The sequence below is a fragment of the Miniopterus schreibersii genome (assembly GCF_964146895.1).
Source record: "Miniopterus schreibersii genome assembly, chromosome: 14".
Taxonomy (NCBI): domain Eukaryota; kingdom Metazoa; phylum Chordata; class Mammalia; order Chiroptera; family Miniopteridae; genus Miniopterus; species Miniopterus schreibersii.
The window spans coordinates 36,811,547-36,833,826 of record NC_138114.1 but is presented as its reverse complement, the minus strand read 5'-3'; the positions used below and the strand labels follow the sequence as shown (position 1 = coordinate 36,833,826).

Genomic DNA, 22,280 nt, shown 5'->3' with positions numbered 1-22,280 from the left:
GTTTAGAACTTGATCTCATGCTGAATTCCTACTCTGGACTGCCCTACGCTCTCCCCTTGTGCCCAGCCCACAGCTCTGCTGGCCCTCTGACACCAACTTCAAGGTGTGAGTCACCCCCACCCCTTTCCTTCTTTCAAGTAACAAGTGCTAATTGGGGACCTCTTCTGTGCTCAGCACCAAGGATACAGCAGTGGCCATTTTTCTTCTGCCATTCAGAAGATGGAGTTTTAATGATGGGAGTGATTGCGGTCATGTTTTGGGAATACTGGAGGAATGGGGCAGGCTGGAGAGGGGCAGGACCTGGGATCAAAACCCCCACTGGTTGGGGGTACCACCAACCTCCCAGAGGAGGTGTGGTCCAGTAGGCAGAACTCACCCCTGGAGAGAAGTCTCCAAGTGACAGCTGTTACCGACGCAGGGGTTGGTGTTGGGGGCCAGCCTGGGGCATGGGGCCTGATGGAAGACAGAGCAGAGCCATGGGGAGGCAGCAGTATTCATGGGAGGGCAGGGACCCTGGCAGATAGCATCAGAGGACTCACAGAAAGTTCCAGTTCTGTAGGCACGGATCCCTGGTTCTTCTGGGAAGTGGATATAAGGGAGGACAACATGCCAGAAGCTTGGCCTGAGAGAAAAAGATGGGGACAAGTGTCAGAAATTGAGCAGAACCCCACAGATTAAAATCAGGGCCAAAGATGTGCTGCTAAAACCCTCAATCATTGATCTCAAACCCCTTCATTCCCCCCAACGGAGCACGGGGCCGCCTGAGCGCACAGCAGCAGTTGGCAGCTGGGAGAGGAGGGGGAAGGGCCTGGCAGTCATTCCGCCCATAAAGTTTTCAATTTAGTGAGATGATTTGAGATGATAAAGAGGCATCTGATAAAGTGCACATCTGTTCTTTGGGAAGGAAAAAAGAATGCAACATAAGGATTCTATCATCTTGTTCCCTGGGGCCTCATTCAGAGGCTGACTTATACCTTGGATGGAAGCCAGAGTTCACTGTGAACTTGAAGTGTTGGGAAAAGAAAATTCACCTTTCGGTTGATTTTTATTATGACTGCATTGGTCAGAATTTGGAGACACTGGGCTAGGAGTCCACTTGGAGCCACAGTGGGACTCAGAGCCACACAGAGACCACCTGTGGGCATCCATCCATCCATCCATCCATCCATCCATCCATCCATCCATCCATCCATCCATCCATCCAGGGAGCCCTTATCCCAGGCCTCCTCATGGGCCACGAGCCTGGGAACCTGGGTCAAAATTGGGAGATTAGCTTGAGAAACCAGGGCAAACAAGAGCTTTGGACCTGATGTTCTAGACAGGTTTCTTTCCATTTCAAGATACAGAATCCCATTCAGAATGGCTGAAGTAAAATAGTTTATTTAGGGATATATTCTCACAGCCATCTAAGACAGAAGCAGAGAGCTGGCCTCTTAGGGATTGGACTAGAAATTGGAAAGAAAGGAGCAAGGCCAGCTTCTCTTCTCAGGGGCCACAAAGTGAGTGTTTCTTGTTTTTGCCTCTCCTTTTTGTACCTGGCCCATCATGGCCACCACGCCCAAGTCTACAGCATGATCCCTCAACTCGAGGGTCCCCCACTGAATGTCTCTGTAGGGATACGATGGAAGTCCCATGAGTGGAAAAGATCTCCAAGGAAAGGAGTATAAAGTGAGTCGATCGGGGGGGCTGACGACAAAGCCACAGGAGGTAAGAGGAGGAAGCAAAGTGAAATGGAAGCAGGTGGTGGGTCTGTGTCTTTGCTTCCAGAGAAGAATGAACGATGGAGTAGCCTGTGGTTTGCAGAGGTGATGGGTGAGCCACTGACCCCCCTAGGTGTGGAGGTAAGGAGGCAGCTTCCTTTTGGGTGAACCTGGTCTTGGGGCCAAGCCTGGTAACCTCATACCCACTTTGCCAGTTATATTATTTTCATGGGAAAATACTTTGAATTCCTGTCAGCCATCCTAATACATGGAATTTGGGGATATAGCCTCATGAGATCTGGGCATGGGCACCATTGAGGATCCGATCTTTGCTTCTCAGTTTTGGCCAACAGAAAGATTGTGCCCCACCTCCCCAAGCATCACGCTTTGGTTCTTCTTAATCGGATTCTATTTTTGCTCTCCTTTAAATGCGTATGTTTTTTGTTTGTATTTATTGAATGGTAGTCTGTTTCCTGTTCCTAATTTAAATAGTAGTTGATTTCTAAAGCAGAAGGAAATGAAATAAACCATACTTAATGTCTTGTTATTTATGCAGCCCTCCAATCAGTCGTTCTAGCATTAGTGACCTAGACAGAAAAAAATGTTTCCCATCCCGACTTAAGAGAGCCTGTGGTGGATCCTTTTTGACAAAATAAAGGATGATCTGTCCAACAAGTAATCACCCCCTGACATTTTTGAACTTAGCATTTGTAGTTTTCTTAAAGCTGCACGTTTGCTCTGTGTTCCCTGGCCTCTTTTAGATGTGTGCATTTTGTTATAGCCGAGAATGGACCTTTGGTTCAAATGCATTTACTATTCAAGTATTTTCTTATCGGGCGCGATAATGAACGAAGTTGTTTTTGGACAAAATTAGTGCCACGACCTTTCAGAGTTACCCACTGTATGGCAGACTTTGGCATGTCACTCTACCTGATGGGACCTCACATTCCTTATTTGTAAAGTGGAGGGCTGGACTCTAAGCTCCCTGAGTGCCAAGAATGCGTCTTCTCGGTCCTTTTGCCAACGATAACCCTGAATGGTTGGGGACTCACTGCGCGGGGTCTGCTGCGTGCTGATGGACAGCAGCACTGCCTTTGGCTACCCCTTCCTTGATGGCCTCGTGGAACTTCAGAACAGTCTGCTCAGATTGCATCTAACTCTAGACCTTCCGGGGACCCTCCAGTGGGCCCCCATAAGTGTTGGCAGAAATGTGGCTGTGGCCTCTCTTTGTCCTATAGTAGAAAATAACAACAAACAACAATGGGCCGGAGAGAGGAGGTTAAGAAAGGCCAGCCTGCCTCCCACAGCAAAGCCGTGTGAGGGATGGAGACACTGCACAGTAATAAGTGGGCTGGACTGGGAAAGCCGGAGACATGACTTGAGGGGCGGCAGGTGGCCCTGCTGGTGGGAATTTGGGATGACGTTCCCCACTCGTCGCTGTCATGCTAACCAGTGGCGGATGCATAGGACAAAGTCACGTGTCTTCTGAGACTGTTTACAGGACATCTGCAGGTCATTATTTTTGTGGTTTCCAAGGAGGTCCAGAGAGAGAAGGTGACAATGGTGGGGGAGTTGCCAGCGGAATCTCATCCCATGTTCTAGTCATCATATTTCTCTTTGGTGTCCTTCAGTGAGCCTGTATGCCCTAGCGAGAGAAGAGCCTCAGCTGTCCTTGACACTGAACCTCTGATTTTTATCTAGTCTCAGTCCTGCTCCTACTGCTTCTTGCTCTCTGCTTCCCAGGTCCTCCATTACCCTAGAGCATCCCCTGCACCATGGCTGCCATTGCCCAAGGAATTCCTGCCATCCCTGACACTAGTTCCCCCTGGAGGCATGACTTTTCCATTCACTCAGCAGCCCAAAGGTCCTAAGGGGTCAGCCCATGGGCCAAATCTGGTCTGCAGACTGGTTTTACTTGTTTTGTAGTACTTAAATTTTTTAATTTACTGCCAACATTTAAAAATCAGGTTTCTCATAAATATCCAGAATTCTGGCTTCTCTTGAAAATTGGAAAATCTAGCCGTGCTGGTCCAGCAACCCCACATGGCAACCATCAATGGAGTTGCATGGTGATGGGCTGAAATCAGGAGGAAAAGGTGCTCTGCCATTTGCCACAGGCCCCACTACTCCCTACCCACCTTTCCTACCCGATCTCTTTCACTCTGATGTATTACTTGCCTGGCCCCCCAGCCCGAGGCATTTGAGTTTGCATATTGGGCCACTGGGGAAGAGCCACCATCCTTGGGTCCTCATTCAGATCCCATGACACTGGCCAGGCCCACTTCTCTCTCCTCCATTAAAGGGGGAGGATCCTAGAGCTTCAACTATCACCTGGTAGCCTGGAAAAAGATCCTTTCTCTGGAACCTCTTTTTTTCTTTTCCATGAACTTTCCATCTCTGGCACCTGCTTGCAACACAGCATGTCATGTCCCGGGCTCTGGATGGCACAAGGGATAAAATACAGAAAAGTCAAACAGGACACTCGGTGTCTTGCAGGGGTGGTTAATGGCCCAGCACGTGCATTGGCATCGGGACAGATTCTTTCTGCCCCAGTGAATCAGCGGGATAGAACTGTTAATAGGTTTTAACCTCTCTGAAACAAAGGGCCTATTACACTTCACTGACGTATGCCATCACCTCCAAGAACATTAGTTACCTTAGCTTCTATTTACCTGTATTATTTCTTAAAGGTGAAGCCTTTGCTCTGCGCTTCTCCTTGGACCAAGCTGAATTCAGTTCTGAAAGGTCAAAGGCAGGTCATGAGCTCCATGCTGTTCTCTCAGTTTCTCTCCTCTCATTCTCTGGAGAGGGTGTGGGTTGGCCTTTTCCTTTCTTCGATTTCCTGAGTTCCTTGCTACTGTTTCTGTGACCGATTTAAGGGGTTTGCCCTTTGAGACATTTGTACATCTTTATTGGTCATTTGTCTATCTGTGCAAAGGCCATGTGATAAAATCCTTCTAGGATTTTTCTATGAAGACAATCATGTGCTTTACCTCATTAAGCCTCCATTTCCTCATCTGTAAAATGGAGCTAACAATGATAATACCTTACCCTACACGGGTGCAGTGAGAATTCGCTGATAACATATGCAAGCGTTAGCCAATCCAGTTCAGCCCAGTTCAGATGGATGTATTCATTAGCATCTGCTATGAGCATCCCCAAGGGACCAGACCCAGCCAAGCAGAGATGGTCAGAGAGCCTGGGGGGGGGGGCTGGTGGGAGGGAGTGGTAGACAGGCACTGTGCTGTTACTCTGTTAGCAATGGGAATGTCTATTGTCTATTGGGTACTATTATGGTTTTTGTTTTGTTTTTTACTATTCTGTCTTAAATGAGCTGGTTCTTCATCCATGGAGTCCTCTCTGTCCTTGCCTTCCTAACTCTATTTTGGTTAGAGCTTTTTGCATCATCTAAAATGTACTGTCCCATCCTCTTGTGATGTCCAGTGTAGTTTTCACACAGGCGCCTGAACAAATCCATCTCCCTGAGACACAGTAGGAGACAATGGTGGAAGAACATACTTTTCTTCCCCCAAAGCATTTCTCTTCAGCTCTGTCCTTTGCTGTTGTAGATAAAGCAGTGACTTGGAAATTGAGAGACTTGGGGTCAAATCCCAGGTGTGCAGTAGGGAAATACAAATCAAAACCACAAGGAGATATCACTTCATACCCATTAGGATGGCTAAAACAAAAAGACAATGACAGGTGTCGATGAGGTTGTCAGAAAACTGGAACCTTCTTACACTGCTTGAGGGAATGTAAAATGTGCAGCTACCATGGAAAACAGTCTGGTATTTCCAAAAGGTTAAACATAGAATTACCATATGACTCAGCAATTCTACCTCTAGGTTTATACCCAAGAGAAATGAAAACACATGTCCACACAGAAACTTGTACATAAATGTTCGCATCAGCACCGTTCACAATAGCCAAAAAGTGGGAACAACCCAGATGTTGATCAACTGATAAATGGATGAATACAACTGGGTACTTGCAGACAATGGAATATTATTCAGCCATAAAAAGGAATGACATGCTGGCGCATGCTACAACATGGATGGACTTTGAAAACATTATGCTAAGTGAAAGGGCCAAACACAAAAGGCCTCCTATTATGTGATTCCATGTCAGTGAAATGCTCAGAATAGGCAAATCCATAGAGACAGTTAGCTGACTGGAAAAGGGAGGGCAGGAAGGGCCCACCCAACCCTGCCCAAGAGAAGTGAGAGAGGGTTCGACAGACCCTCTTGAATTCCATCTTGCCAAGGTGTGGACTCCTTATTTTTTTCTTTCCATGGTCAGAGCAGAAAAGCAGAAAAAAAAGATTGGACCACAACTTTCCATCTGTGTAAACACAGCTACGTTTCTTTCCCATCGGAAAAAGGTTTCCTTAGCAACCGTGCGCGCACGCATACACATGCACGCATGCACATACACTCAAACTGCAGAGCACATGTCTCTAGGCAAAGTGTGTGCTGTAATCTAGTTCTTTTCGAAAATCTTTTTATTTCCTGATTTTAAAAAGTGCTGTAATATATTGAATAAAATGTGGAAGTTTCAGAAAGTATATGAGAAAATTTAATTCATCCAAAAATCACCAACCAGAGACCATCACAATGGACATTGTGGGTATTTCCATCCAATATTTTTTCTTTTGTTTTTGTATATCTTTTTAAAAAAGATGAAATCATACTTCATTTGATTTCATTCATACTGTGTACTACTTCCTAACCTGTTTTTTTGACTTATAATATGAACGTGTATCTCATTTAGCAAAATTTCTTCTAAAACAGTTTAAAAGGTTACACAGTGTTCCATTATATCATAATTCATTTTACCACTCCCCTGTTGGGTGTGGTTGTTACAGTCTTTGTTATAAAAAGTGTTGAGAAGAACATCCGTTGTCTTCATTGCCAATCAGTTCCTTAGTACCGAAATCTAGAAGTCATGTTCTTGGATCAAAATCATATTGCCTGTTTTAAAAGACTTTGGTACATCTTGCTAAATTACCTCATCAAGTGTTATCAATTTATATTGCTTCACCAGCAGTGTACAAGAATTCCCATTTTTTGTTTTACACTCGCCAATATTAAATCGGTTCATTAACAAACACTGGCAATAATCTTTTAACTCATTTCCCCTTTCCTTCTGTAGCATTTGAAATTTGGCATAGATATAAAAATTACTTGGCACCGAATTACTTATGATTACACAATTGGTTACCATCGTGGTTGCCTAGTTCATTCCTGAATCAGTCTGTTTAAGGGGCTTTGTCATTTTTGTTTCCTAATGAATAATTAAAAGCTCAGCTGAGCGCGTGTGTCTTGCAGGTAGTTTTCTGACAGAAGTGTACAGATGCTTCATTTATTGGCCTGGCCTGGAATGCCTGCTCAGACCATACCTGTGCAGGCATGGGGTTCAAGGGCAGGGTTTATGAGCATGGACTCTGGGGTAAAAGCGCCCACCTTGGAATGCAAGTGTAGTTACTTACCAGCTGCATGACCTTGGACAACTTGTTCATGAGCCTCAGTTTTATCTTCTGTAAAAGAGGAATAATATTATTTTTGGGATTGTTGTGCATTTACAATTAAGACTGCTTAAGACGAGGTTGTGAGGATGAGACTCTGCAGGAGCTGGTGTGGCTCACTCAGCCCTAGCTCCAGCCATATCAGATTCAAATTTATTTTCCTTTTTCAGGACTTTTTTACTTGCCCCCCCCCACCTTTTTCTTTTTTGCTAGAATACTGTCCCCAAATGGATGTCCCCATTTTATCATTTAGGTCTCCTTTCAAATGTCATCTACTCAGAGATGGGCTTCCATCTACCATTGCTCTTTCAAAAGCTCTGTTTTTATTTCTCCAAAGTGTTTAATCCATCCGTAGGAACATCTGTTGTTTATTGTTGATTTTCACCCTCTTCTCTGGAACCATGAAGGCACCAAGAAGGTAAGCCCTGCCTGTCCCTGCCTTCAGGAACCCTGCACAGGGCTGCCCAAAGCAGGCACTCAGTCAATATTTACTGAATGAATGGATAGTTAGTAAAGTAATTTTTAGGATCTTTACTGGAGAGTACTTTTTGTTTTTCATAGAGTAAAGCAAAGCAGTTTTATGCTAGATTTACCTCTAATGAGTCAGGGCTGTAAATACACATATTAAAAAGCAAGATAAAGAAAAGCAAGATGAAATGGCTACTCTGGCCCTATTTTAACATGGCTCCACTCATGTCATCTTTTGCACCAGTAACCGCCCTGGCAGGGATACTTTAGCATGTGATGAATACTAAAGTAAAGGCTTTGACATCAGACTGATCTGGAAAGAATCTCAACCTCTTCACCCAATGGCTGTGTGTCCTCAGTGATATCTTAACTGCTGACAGCCTCAGTTACCCAGCATGTAAAATGGGAATATATCTACCTGAGAGGAGTCGCTTGAGGATTAAATAGATACCATATAGGGTGTCCCAAAAAAGGTATGCACATACTTTGAATAGTTATAAAGGAAGTGTTTATTAAAATACATTTCATTTTCAAAATTGAGCTATCAGCTGTTCAAGTGTGAATACATTTTTTGGGACACCCTGTATGGGTACTACCTGCAATAATCAGCACTTAAAATGGTAGTTATTCTTATGTTTAAGAAAATTAAAAAACCCAAATAATGTTTGGCTCTGAGAATGAGGGATGGAGGGAATAATTAATATAAAATTTTGTTTATTAATTACCAAATTAAGAATATGAATTCACAATCAGTGTTGTTCAAGTGAAAAAGACTGATCTATGGAACCAGTCTCTGTCCTCTTGGGCTTTGGAAAAGCCCATGCTTTTCTGCCTGGATGTCTTTGGATGTACATAGTTAATATTTCATTGATTATGGTGGAGGGGCGTTGTGTGTACATGGATGTCTCATATGATGCATCTAATTAAGCCACTTTTTTGTTGGGAGCGGAAGAAAATTGGGCTTTCCCAAAGAAAAGCAGCTTGCTCCCAAAGTTGCTAACAGATTGCTTCTTAATTGAACTTGGGAGGTGAATTATATGGTGAATTAGAAAAAAGAACAACTCTGAATTTAGTGAATTGTTCCATAAAGGAAACTGTGGGATTGAATTGCAAATGCTGGATAGAAACATTTCAGCCTGGCCCCAGGCATCACGGGCCGCTGACCTCCGCTGTGTTCCAGTGAGAGCCTGAACAGGCCCGGAGCTCTCTTTTCAAGGCCCAGAGGGCATTCTTTCCCAGAGACCAGCTGTAAGCCTGAGTTTCTTATGCAAAGGAGATGTTTGAATAAACCCCTGTGACTAAAGAAATCTGCAAGATCTTTGCATATCCTCTCACTAAAGAGGTAATTAACCAAAGATCAAATATAAGCACATATATGTATTTTCCCCCCAAATATTTTTGTCTTAAAATCACACCCAGTGAAAGTATATCCCCACACCCCGAGTCCCTCCCCCATTGCCCCGAATCTTTGTCTGCATCAGGCTCTAGTTCTCTCTTCCTTGTGCCGTGTGCCTATTACTACAGTATTAGCCACAGTCACACCTGTCTGTTTTTACTGAAACAGCAACACTTCCTACCAGCTTAGATGTGAGAAATTGCTTTCCTCAGTGTTTGGTGTCTGACTCCAGCCCCACATCTTCCATTCCTGGTGAGCTTGGAAGGAGAGAGGCTGGTTGTAAGAAAAATATCATGAGATGGGGCTGCCTCTTACAGGAGCCTCTGGATACTGAATCTCAACCTTGGCTGCATCATAGAATCACCTGGGGAGCTTAAGAAAGTCCCAAGGCCCAGCCATGCCCCAGACCAGCTAAACAAGAACCTCTGGGGGTGGGACCCAGGTATCAGTATTTTTCTAAAAAGCTCCCCAGAAGATCCAAAGTGCAGCCAAGGCTGAGAATCATTGTTTCAAGAATATCTGCTTTCCTCCCTCCAAAGCTGATAAAGACAAAATTTTCCATCAGTTAGGCTGAGTTAGAAATGATTGGGTTCTCTTTTCAAGCAATGTCTACCTGACTCAGCCATCCACCCGTCCGTCCGTTTGTCCATTCATACATCACATATTTTATTGAGTGCCTGCTCTGTGCCAGGCACAGTGTTGGCTGTTCATTTTGGGGCAAGACAAAGTCCCTTTCTTCAACATGTTAGAAACCAGACTGGGGGGTCAGCTGAGTAAACAGTCAATCACAGTACCTTGTGATGAGGGATGTACGTCCAGGGGGCCATGGGGACTAAAGGAGCTCCTCCAACCTGAGAGGAGCAATGGAGCAGCTTCCCAGAGGAAGTGGTATCCAGGCTGACGCTTGAAGGACCAGTAGATTTGGGCCAGGTAAGGAGGTGGGTGTGGCTGAGGCAGGTGCATCACTAAGGGGAGTGGAAATCCAAGGTGCTGTAAATAGCTGAGGGTGGCTGAGCACAGACTAGGGGTGAAAAGTAGCAGGAAGCCCTGAAACACCAGGTGGAGGAGGCCAGTGGGGCCAGTTGTAGGGGCCTCGTCAGTTATGTTAGGAGTTGGAACTCATCCCAAGGGCAGTGGGAAGCCTTGGAAGGGTTTTCATCAGGGAAGTGGCCAAACCACATTAACTCCAGGTGGATCGTAGGCTCGGCTGTACTGGAAGCATGAGATAGGAGCTTCTGAGAAAGCTCTTCTAAGAAAAGACAGAGCCTTCAGTCTCTTGCTGGTAAGGATGACCGAGGAGGGATCTGTGCCCATGGCTCCAACCTCATCACTGACTTTGGATGTCCTCCCACAGACCTGGAAAATGCCCCGGGTCCCTTGGGAATGGCAGCCTCTCCCAGGCACCCCTCTTCTCCTTGTTCTTTCTGGGTCTCAGGCTGAGGGGAAGGAACATAGGTTTGGGGGTCAGACCCGACCCACCTCCAGCTGTCATCGCTACTAACAATCTCTGTACTCTCAAGACAGGCAAGTCACTTCACCTCTTGGGGCCTTGTTTCTTCATCTGTAAAATGGGGATATTTATGGAGCTTTGGTCATTGGGTCTTTATAAGGCTAGAATTACACAACTCAAGGCCAGGAAAGCATTTAGCATTGTTTTTAGTGCATGGTCAGCACCATAATTGGGACTTAGTGAACACCAATTCTTTCCCCGCTCCACCTACTAGGGGGCACCTGGTCTCCCCCCGCACTCCAGAGCTTTATAACCCCAAGCACCAGAAGGTGAAAGGAATCAGAAATCCTCAACCCATCCCCTCGTCTACCTGCCTCAGGGCTGAATACCAGTCTCCCCAGGCCTTTGCTCCCCAACCATAGCCCCTTGAAATAACCTGTGCCCAGGTATCCTTACAGGTTCATTTCTTTTGTTTCCCACCCCTTGTGCAGGAGCCAAGCAGGTCTAAACTTACCAACCCTCCAGGCTGGAGTGCTATATGGAATCTCCTTTCAAATCCCAGCTTCTGTGTCTCCCTCCTACCCACAACTGATAACCTAGGTCATATTCAAAACTGCAGTTACAAAACTCTTTCATGTCCTCTGGCTCCCATCTAGCTCTCTCAGAATAAAAGCCCAAATCCTGAAAATGGCCTGCAAGACCCCACATGAGCTGATTCTCCAGACCCTGCACCACTCGCTGACCTCATTGCCTGCTACTCTCTCCCTCACTCATTCCAGTCCAGTCATATCCGCTTCCTTCCTGCCAACTACACTCCCACCCCAGGGCCTTTGCACCTGCTCTTCCCTCCGTTTGGACTGCTTTCAGATAGCTGCAGACTCTCTTCCTCACTTTCTTCAGGCTTCTGCTTTTCTACCTCACCTGAAACCACAAATCCTCACACCTAGCATTCACTGCTTCCCTCATCTTCATTTATTTTCTTCATAGTGCTTATTAACAACCGACTTAGATACTTAGTTGCCTCTTTGTTTATCATTTTCTCTCCTACCCTCCATCAGAATATAATTTCCATGAGGTCAGGGTAGAGTTTGTTCAGTGTCATATCCTGCACAGCAGAAACAGCATCTGGCATGTTGCAGGTGCTGGATAAATATTTTCTGAATGAGTGAGTTCCTGAACAAACCCATGACCTCATTTGGTCCTCGCAACAGCCCATTTGACAGATGAAAAATACTAATGCCCAAGGTCTTATCCACAGCTACACAGCGGAGAAAAGTCAAAGCTAGCCCCAGAGCCTCGGCCTCGGGCTCTCCTTCCCTCCACACATGGCACATTCCCCCGCTGGCCAGCGATTTTCATACCTTCAGGATTTCCCCTGACCTTTAGCCCGAGAGGAAATGATATCGCAACTGGAAGAATACCCAGAGGGCTGGGAGCTGGCAGCGGACGCCCGGCAGCTGCAGGGAGTGCGAGTGGATTCCGAGTTGGCCAGAAAGGCATCGGAACGAGCAGGATGAAGGCCGGCGACACTCAGCGCGCGCCTGGTCCTCTGCCAGCGTCAGTCACAGGAGGGGAAGGGGAGGTCTGCGCATCAGGAGCTGGGCTGTGGGACCGCAGGGCTGTCTCCAGGGGCCACACCATGGGGTTCCGTGTTTGGGACCCTTCCTAGCTGTGGGACACGGGAAAGATCATCCGGCCCTGAATCCGATCAAGAGGCTGTCCTGAACCCTCAGCTTCCCTGATGGGCTGGGCAGCCCTGGGATAATCATTTTGTGTCTGTTTTCTCCTCTGTGAAATGGGATGCCACTCTGTCTGCCACTGAGGATTCTACTCAGGGTCAAAGGGAATGTGGGGAAACTGCAAATCTCTTCGCGAAGGCAAGAACTATTTTTGCGTTAGTAAATAGATTGTCCCGTAGTTGCTTTGGTGTGGATTCATATGTGTCATAGTCTCTCGTGCACCCAGGCTTTGTCCTCAAATCTGCTGTCTGGTGTCACTACCCATCCAGTTGTTCCAGCCTCAAATATAGGAGTCCTTGGTGGCCCTCCTCAGTCCCATCAGCCCCTCTCGTTGCCCTGCCTCCAACTCCATCTCTAACATGACAGGTCTCCAGCATCTCCATTGCCCTGTCCAGCCCACCCCACTGCTGTCTCCTCTGGACCTTCACAAGGCTTTCTCTTTTGTTGCCAGAGCGATCTTGGTAAAACAAATAAAAACACACCCCTGTCCCCCTCCTGTTTTAAACCCTGTTCCCCTCTCCACCATGATCAGCACCTCCGTTGGGCAGGCCTATTCCTGACCTGGGTTCTTTCCCTATCCTGCCTCCTGCTGGGGTTTCACTGACCCAGATCTGTGTGTCACCTCCTTGAAAGAGCCTTTTCCGAAAACCCTCTAAGCAGCTGCTTCAGTCATGCTCCACCACATACTGAAGGATCTTCAGAACATTTTCTAAACCTGGAATGATCTTACTTCTTTATTTTCTTACTTACTGTTTGTTACCCAGCCTTTAGAGTGTATATACCTATCTGTCTTGTTCACAGTGGATCCCTCATGCTGGAACTGTACCTGACTCACAGCAGGTCTAATAATTGGCGATTGACCATGTTCCTGATGGGGATGGATGTGAACTGGCCTACGGATAGTGGCTACTGGCAAGCATCACTGTCCTGGATTGAGGCGGTGTCTGCAGAGTCTGATTTACAGAGTAAACAGAGCAGTTTCTAAAATGAGACTCACCCCAAGGAGAAACCAGAATGCCCGTTTCAGCCAAGGCAGCAGTCACTGACTGCATGGCATCATGACATCCTGAGCATTCCCCAGCAGGGGGACCCCGGGGAGCCCGTCCTGTTCGCATTGGGCTTTCTTATGGAGTTGGGGGTGAGGGAGCTGACCTTTGGGGATTTGCCTGTTTGTATATTTCACTTCAAGTGCCCTTGAGCTGATCATGGAGAGTAATTTTTTTTTATAATTTGTGCATTATGTATGTGGTTATAGAAAAGCAGGTTATTTTCTGCCCTAGTGTCTAGAACAGGGCCCAGTACATGGTTGGTGCTCAATAAACCTTTGCTGAATACATCTTTCCTGCCCCGCCTGTGATTCCGATCATCCCCCAGGCGACCAGGTGGCTCCCTCATCTCCTGGTGCAAAGAAGGCTGATGTGTCCTCACATGTCTTTTCTCCTTCCTTCCCTCAGGTGGACGTGAAGAACAGCCATTTGAGAGCTGGCCGAATGCTACAGCCAGGAATGCCAGCCTTGAGGAGGCTAGAAAGGGTAATGCGAGGCCCCACCAGGCCTTTGGATGCTTTTTAAAGAAAATGTGGTAAATTGCACATAACGTAAAATTTACCATTTTAAAGTGTACAATTGAGTGACATTACGTGTATTCACAGTGTTGCGCAGGCATCACTACTGCCTAGATCAGGAGTGTTTTCAACACCCCAAAAGGCAACTCCATACCCACTAGTCACTCCCTCCTTCCCCTCCTCCACACCCCTGGCTTGGGGAACCTTTGTGTACCTTTTATCTTAGTGGACTAAGAAGTCCTGAAGCCTGTGGGCTTGAGGGAGTGTGTCCTTCTGTTGAGTGAGGTGGGCTGGCTGCCAGAGGGGTGGCATTTGGTTGCTTGGAGACTGTGGTCTTCAGCTAAACTTTGCGATCTGTGCTAGACCTTTTCTCTAGAGCTTGGCTTGTGAGTGGAAGCTCCTGAGGGCTGAGAGGAGGGATGATGACTCTTGGGGAGCTAGAGGTCTGATAGAACAAGTGGGCATGGGAGGCAAGGAGGGAAAAGAAAGCTGGGTTGGGGCTGGGGAGGAAGATGTAGGCCGGAGAAGCCCTGAGCTGCTGGGGGAGGGGCAGGTGAGGCTGGGGCCTCCGTGAGCAGGGCCGCCTGTCGGCAGGTAGCTGCCTGGAAATACCACCACCTCCTGTCTGCACAATGCTCAGGCGAGCGAGTGCTCTCCAAGCTCTAAGATTCTAGCCTGGAGGCTGTGGGAAGGTGTCTCACTCTGGGAGAAGCTTTTCCTGCCCAGAAGCTGTGCTGGAGGAGAGGGGCTGCTGGGCTTCTGTCCGGCCTGTGTTCTGTGGGAATTGGGGCTCGCTGCCAGCAGCGGCGTTTCTGCTACATAAAATGAACACGGAGCAAAAGGAATAACTTTAAAATGCCGGAACCTTATGTTTCAGGGATGACTATGTAGGGGTGAAGTGGAAATCATTATTTGCTTTATTTTATGTTTTTGTTTTCATGTTATTTTATATTTCACACGTGCACATGCATGTACCTAATCTTACACAAATGCATATATATAATTTACACAAATGTGTAAATGTGATGATGTAATTACATACTCTTTTTTAGTGTTTTTTTTTTTTGCTTTTAATTTGGCTGCCTCTTCACTTCTTTTTTCTACTGTCACCCCTCTACCCTTTCCCAGGTAATACATGCGAATGACTTTGTACGCACTCTTCCAAATTTTTCTCCATACACATATAAGCACATATACCTTCATGTAGAGAAATATACACATATACTTAGAAACATAGATATAACTATAGGCTTTGTCATTTTTTAAAAAATGGGATCACATTTGATACATGTTTTATATGTATCCTGCTTTTCTCACTCATCTATACCTTATGGGAAACCCCTCTACGACCCTTGTTATAACTTCAGTTTATTCTTTTGGATAGTTACAAAATATTCCTGGTATGAGTGGACCATAATTTATTCAACCCTTTCTTTATCAATTAATCTTTACTTTTTGCCATCATGAACAATATTGCTAGAATGCATTTCAAAAGGTGTAACCATTCACATTTCCATAGCCATTTATAACCATGCCCCTCTCCCCATACCCTTTCTAACTCTCGGTATTATCAGTATTTTCAGTAATGTAAATGGTAGCTTGTTATTACTTAATTTGTATTCTCTGCCTGCCAGTGACTTTGAGCCTCTGTTCCTACCTTTGCCAGTGATTTGGGTGTGCACTTTTGTGACCCACCTTTCCCTGTCCTTTGTCCATTTTTTACTGGGTTTCTGATCCCCCTTTTATCAATGTGACCTCTGTTAGAGAGAGGCAGGTGCTTTAGCTCCCAATCCTCACCACCATCATCTGACAATGTGCCTTTGTTTCTCAGTCACACAGTTTGTTTCTGGTACCATGTGCAAGGCCTCCTTTAAAATCTGTATTTAACTGTGTTTAACTTTGCTTATTCAAAGGTATTTTGACTTATGCATTTTCAGGCTCTCCAGACATCTGATAAACTCAGTGGCACTTCATTTTTGTCATGGGTGGCCAGCACTTAGTGGTGACAGTGGTGCATAGGGTGTGGGATTGAAACCAGAGGGGTTTGCCATCACATTGCAGTGATGTAGATGCCGGACCTCATATTTCCTTCTTGATGTTAGTGATTTACTGTCACATAAAAACTACCCCCAAACTTAGTGACTTCAAACAGTGATTTGTTATCTTTCATGATTCTGTGGGTTGACTGGTCTCAGTGGCGTGGTTCTGCTGATGTTGGCTGGGGTCACTCACTTGACGACATTCAGGTAGAAACTGTGCTGGGCTGGGAAGCACAAAAAAGCTTTAGTCACAGCCCTGGTGCTTCGTGTGCCTCCACGTGGCTCCTCTCTCCACGTGGACTTCACCACTTAGTTGTCTAACCTGAGACTTTTTTTATAGCATGGCAGCTGGCTTCCCAGAGGGAGGAAGCAAAGCCATCAGTTGACTTAGGGCCTGGACCCAGAACTCCCCAAATGCTACTTCAGTCACATTCTATTGGTCACAACAAACCAAAGTCCAGCCCAGATTCCACCCCTACTGTGAGAAGTGGCAGGAGCTCACAAGGATGAGAGGGCTTGCTGGTGGCCGTATTTGGAGACCATCTGCCACCTTCCCTCATGGCCTCTCACCTGCTCACCAGCAATAGACATCGTCAGGGTTTTCAGTATTTACTTGTTTATTGGGTGTAAAATGACCCAACCAAATAAACTTGGATAGTCAGACACACTTGGGTTTGCATCCCAGCTCAGCTACTTGCTAGCTATGACCTTGGATAAGTTATCTAACTACTCACAAGAGATTTGGAGAGAATTAGAAATAATGTTTACACAAAGTGCGTAGCCAGGTGTCTGTTGTGTAAAAGGCACTCCATGAACGTAGCTCCTCCATTTCTTCTTCTCTACCTCCACCTCCAAGAATTGTATTATCCAGTGCTGAAAGTGCATCATCCACCTCTGGACTGGAATTTCACAGCTGTTCAACAGCTGTACAGAAACACAATTAAGAGGGACAGGAAGGAGTAAGGCTGCTGCAGCCCATTGAAAGTCTGCCTCCGGTGGGGCTGTGCACAGAAACCACACCGCAACAAGAGACCTTCTCGGGGTTTTTAAGGAGGGTGATGACAGCCCCCCCCCCATCCCAAACTCCTAAAGCTGCATAGTCTGCAGCTCCTCAAATGACCCTGGTTGTTTGAAGAGGATAGTGTCAAGGCCAGGCCAGTCCTCCACTCTGCATGAGAGCGCAGGAGAGCAGGCCTTTAAGCATCCAGGGCAGTCCTGAGGGGAAGGAGACCCCAGATGCGAGGCGAGGGCCGGCTGTTCTCGCCTGTCCCTTCAGCCTTTCTTATGCAGTCGTCCCTCCAGGACACTGTCAGGCCGCAGCTTCTTGTTTTATTTGAATTAAAGATAAGGCAAGTTTTGTCAATCTCAGATTCCCCTTTAATCACAACCTGCCCCCCTTCTGCCACTCCCAGGAAAAGAGACCGCCCAGGCAGGAGAAAGGATCTGAGGGAAGCCCTGGGCCCGCTGGCCTCGGCGGCTGGTTTATTTCCTGGCTTTATGTGGCTCCCCTCAGGCCTGACGGTGGGGATTTGTGCTTCCAGCTCCGGGGAGGGCTGGGGGGCTCAGCATCCCCCTGGGGTAGACTGTTTGGTCTCAGGGGCCTCCCTCCCCTGGAGATGGGACCTCAGCCAGCATTCGGGGCTGATACTGGGATTAATGAAATGGAGTATGTAACTGCTCCGGGAGCGAAGCTGTGCCTGTGTTGCTGGATCCTGATTTCCAGAACCATATTTGTAATAGAGAATGGGCCTTTCACTTCCAGGAACTGTCCCTCTGGGCTTTGTGCTGAAGCAAATAACCACGGAAGCTGGTTGCACTGGAAAATAGGGTGCCCCACCAACTTGGGCTTAAAGCACTGAATGTCAGCATATCTGGGTGTAACCGCTGAGCCTCACTTTAGGCATTCTGTCTAGCTTGTCCCCAAACGCAGACCTTGGTAGTCATCACGGCAGCTCGCCTTGAACCCTCACCACGGCGGGCATTTGACATGCATTACCTGGTTCAGTGCCCACACCACCACCATGCAGCAGAAAGGAAGGCTCAGGGGAGGGTAGCGAACGGCAGTGTTTTTACCCTGCGCCTAAATCCCCCTGACCCCAAACTCCTTGCTCTTAAACCTTTGGGCTATATCTGTGGTTCTCAAACTAACCTGCACTTTCAAATCACCTGGGGAACTTTAAAAACTACAGCTGCCTTGAGTCCACTCTAGGCCCGTTGAGTCACCGCCTCAGGGCAGCCCAGCAGACACCAGAATTTTTTATGAAGCTCTCCAGGTGATTCAGATGGGCACCGAGGTTTGAGAACCACTTATGCAGAACAACCCACAGTCTCCCCTTTCCGTGAGGGGCTGCTCTTGAGTCATTCAGGATCGCCACAGCTCAGGCCAGGTGCAGATTTGCCCATCTGTGGGCTGAGGGTTATGAGATGGATGGACTGTCAGGGCATTTCCAGTTGTGGGAGTGATCCGTTGACTAATTGAAAATTTGCAGTTCCTCGCTTGAGAAGCCTGGGTCAGGCCTGGTTCTGTTTATGACACGGCTGTGCCTTCAGCCGGAGATGAAACATTGAATAGTTATGGCCGCTCTGCTTCCTCGGCGAGGACAGGGTCCACTCCCAGGGTCAGGGAATCTAAATGGACTTTATGCCCCAGCCCACCCCACCCTCAGCGTGTTAAATCCTTTCAGCGGCCCCTGAGCTCCTTTTCAAATGCAGGACTCTGGGCCATAATAAATAATTACATCCTTCTAATTGGACTCCAACTCCAGATAGTAGTAATCCAGGAAAATCCAATAATGACAGTTGCATTAAGATCCTTCTTCCAGGCTGAGCGGAACATCTGTTTAGACATATTTTTAATCGGCAAATGCTTCCTGTGTTGAGTCCTTGGCAAATTACATTTCTCACCGGACCGAGGGGGAAGCTGTCATTCAATAACCCATCTCTGGAAATTACACCCCGGTCTCTTTCCAGGTGCACTTAAGATTTTCCCATGCTGACTCGGCTGCATGCCGGCCCTGACAGTACTGGGTCACAGCCTGTCTGAGAAACATGGTATGTCTTAGTGTTAGTGCCTCCAAGAGAGAAGTATTTTTGTCCATTCTCCAAAGGAGAGTTGGAGGCAGAGGGAAATTAAGGGACTTGTTGAAAACCATATGGGAAATGAATAGCAAACTTCCACTTGCTACATCGCAGCCTCTGATTACTTAAGACGTGATGATTCTCAGGATTTAAACATTAAGGGTTTCAGCGCTGCCAGTGTTTTGAAGAGGTTTCCACCACAGAATTGTTTGGACTGATGGGCTGTTTATTTTTAGCATAACTCATCCATTCTTTAATTAATTCATTCAAACTGAGAAAGTCCTGAATTCTTACCACCAACCAGGCAACGTGCTGGGTGTGAATAGAGCGTGAACAAGCCAGTGACAGTTCCTGACCCCGTGGGGCTTCCAGTCTACTGGGGCAACTCATATTTGAAATCTGGGTGCAATTTGTAGTGTAGGACTGAGATAGCAAATTAGAATACATGTAGAGGCCACGCAGGTAATATCAGTGGGTAAAGCTGGCTGGATGGCACAGTGTGAGGTGGGAGAGAGATTCTGGGAACGGGAAAGCATGTGCCCTGACTACGGGGAGCAGGTGCTACTAAACTCCAGTGGGTTGTAAAGGATAGAAATGGGCTCACTGTTGCCAGATCTTTCCATTTAAAGAAAAACTAGGAAATCTGCATTCTTATGTGAAATCTTTTGATTTTTAAAAATTGGCTATTAAAGTGAGATTTAAAAAACACACACACAGTATGGGCCAAAAGTGTTCAGGCCAAACAAAACACATCTGTGGGTTGGGTTTATCCCAAGAGCTGCAAGTGCATGACTTCTGATTTAGAAATTCTAGCAGTAAAACAATTATTTTCAGGTTCAAAAATGTATTTCATGCCAATTTTCTGGTTCTGGTGATATGACCTGCTGAATAAGTGGGGACCTCTTATACAAACATAGAACTGCTGAAAATACATGTATAACCTTTTCTCCACCCCGAATTAAAAATACAGAGTTAAGCTCAAGGAAGGAAAGGGAAATTGCCATGATCAGAATAGGAAACATAAATACATAAAACTAACCTTTAGCTGGTGGCGAGACTGCAGGGGACATGGAAACTGAGAGGAGTGGCAAGAAATCTTGCTATCTTTCCTGGGCTCCCAGTTGGGAAAAAATATTTTTTATAGGAAACTGAACCCCAAAGCCTGTTCCTCATACAGATATAAGTTCTTGAATTACATTTCTTTTATATGGAACTTAGACGTTAAATAAAAATTGATCTAGGATCCATAGAATTCCAAGAACCTTGAAAAAATGAAAGGCAGGGTCACACTCATGATTGAGGGCATCTCAGACTCCTGTGGAAAGGAAAAACCTCCCCTAAAAATGAACTTTAAATAAAAACATTAGAAACATAAAAAGTTAATCCATGAAGGAGAATCAGCAGAGACAATAAATTGGAGAATTAATACCCCAAGATATAGAAATAATAAAACAATCTGAAGGACATGAAATAATTATACATAAAATAACTAAAGAGTCAATGGCAGGATTTGAACTATAGTGGGGGGAGAAACACACACAATAAAACAAAACAAAAGAACAGGCAAATTTAGAAGCCACTAAATATGACAACTATGCTTATTGAAACTGGAATGGTGTAAATGTTATATTGAACACAATTGAAGAGAGAATTAGTGAAGTAGAAAATAGATCTAAGGAGAACACAGAAATTTTACCAGAGATAAGGAGGCAGAAAATGTGAAAAAAAGGTAAAGCAACATTGAAGAGAAAATGAGACTGTTTAATGTGTAATCAGTAGGAATTCTGGAAAAGGAAGAACTCCCCTAGAGAGACTGGGAAAGAGGACCCAAAGGTCAAACAGATAAGGAATTAGGATTTTCCAAAATTAAAGGGCGATAGGAGATTTCAAGAACTGTACTGAGTCTCAAGTAGAGAATTCAAGCAAATCCACGTATAGACAACTGTCATGGTGCTGAGGAACACCAAAGACAAAGAACAAATGAAGGAAAGTGGAACAAAAGATGAGACAGATAACGGGTGAAGGAATGGCCTTAAACTGAAAGGATACCTCCCACCGGCAACAATGAAGTCCAAAAGACATCGGAATACTATCTTCTTTGAAGTGCTGAGGGAGAAATACCATTCAGCTTGGAATTCTGTACATTCCCAGCTAAACTTTGTTTCCAGAGTGAGGATAAATAAACTGAGAGGAGGTGAAGAGTGAGTATGAAATAAACTTAGAGTTTATTATCATCATGAAAGAATAATAAAAGATGCATTTCCAGGGAGATTTTGGATGCAAGAAGTAGCAGTGAGCAAAGAAAAGTGTGAATATGAAAGTAGATATAAATCTGTATTGCAAACCAACAAATCATCAATAATAGTGCCTAATTTGGTGTCTCAAAAGCAGGGAAACAGTAACATGAAAAATATGAGGGTCTGTTTACAAATGAAAGCACATTAAGATCCTTGTATTCTCAGAATGAGAATAGAGATTCTAATTTCTTCAGGTCTCTCTTCTAGTTCACTAATTCTTTTACACTTTGTTAAGTCAAGTGTGAATGCTAAAAATTAAAGGCAATACTAAAGACTAGAAAGGAGATCATGGAAATGAAAAGTAAACATAGAAAAATATCTTAATCCAACAAAAAGCAATAAAGGAGAAAAAAGAAACAAAGAAAAAAATAGCAAATAGAAAAAAAGGAAGGAAATAAGCCCAGGTATATCAGTTATAAAATAAGTGTAATTCACCTGTTAAAAGAGAGATTCTCAAGTTGAACAACAACAAGAAAAAAAACAGCCTAGCTATTTGCCATGATAACATACACACTTAAACCCTAATTACACTTACATGCAACAATCCTCAACAAAATAAATAACAATATAAAAAAATAATTGTGCAGCATAATTAAATGGCATATATTCCAGGTATGTAAGGCTGGGTCAGCGTTTGAAAGTCCGTCAGTGTAACCTACCACATCAACAAGCTAAAAGAAAAATCCTACTAGGGCATCAAGTGATGCAGAAAAAAGTATATCACAAAATCTGACATATATTTACAATAACAATTCAGCAAGTTAGGAAGAGAGAAATTAACTTGATAAACAGCGTCTATCAAAAACACCTATCGCTTACGTGATCCTCGACGGTGCAGGACTGAGAGCTTTCCGCCTGAGGTCAGGAGCCAGGCAAGGATGTCGCTCTCATGCTCTTATTCAGCATAGTTCTGGAAGGTACCGCAGTGAGGCCAGAGCAAGAAATTAAAGGCGTAGAAATTGGAAAGGAAGAAATAAAACATGTTATTTTGAAATGACATGTTTGTCTTTGTAAAAAATCATAAG

General features: G+C 45.3%; 1 protein-coding gene across 1 annotated transcript in view; it reads left to right on the top strand.

Moving 5' to 3' along the window:
- TLL2 (tolloid like 2) overlaps positions 1-22,280 on the top strand; it is a gene marked incomplete at its 5' end in the record, with an annotated part of 101,383 nt that overhangs the window by 24,616 nt on the left and 54,487 nt on the right. Inside the window, one exon of the mRNA XM_081158689.1 lies at positions 13,732-13,809. Coding sequence (XP_081014815.1) covers positions 13,732-13,809 — 78 coding nt within the window. The remainder of the gene's footprint in view (positions 1-13,731; positions 13,810-22,280) is intronic.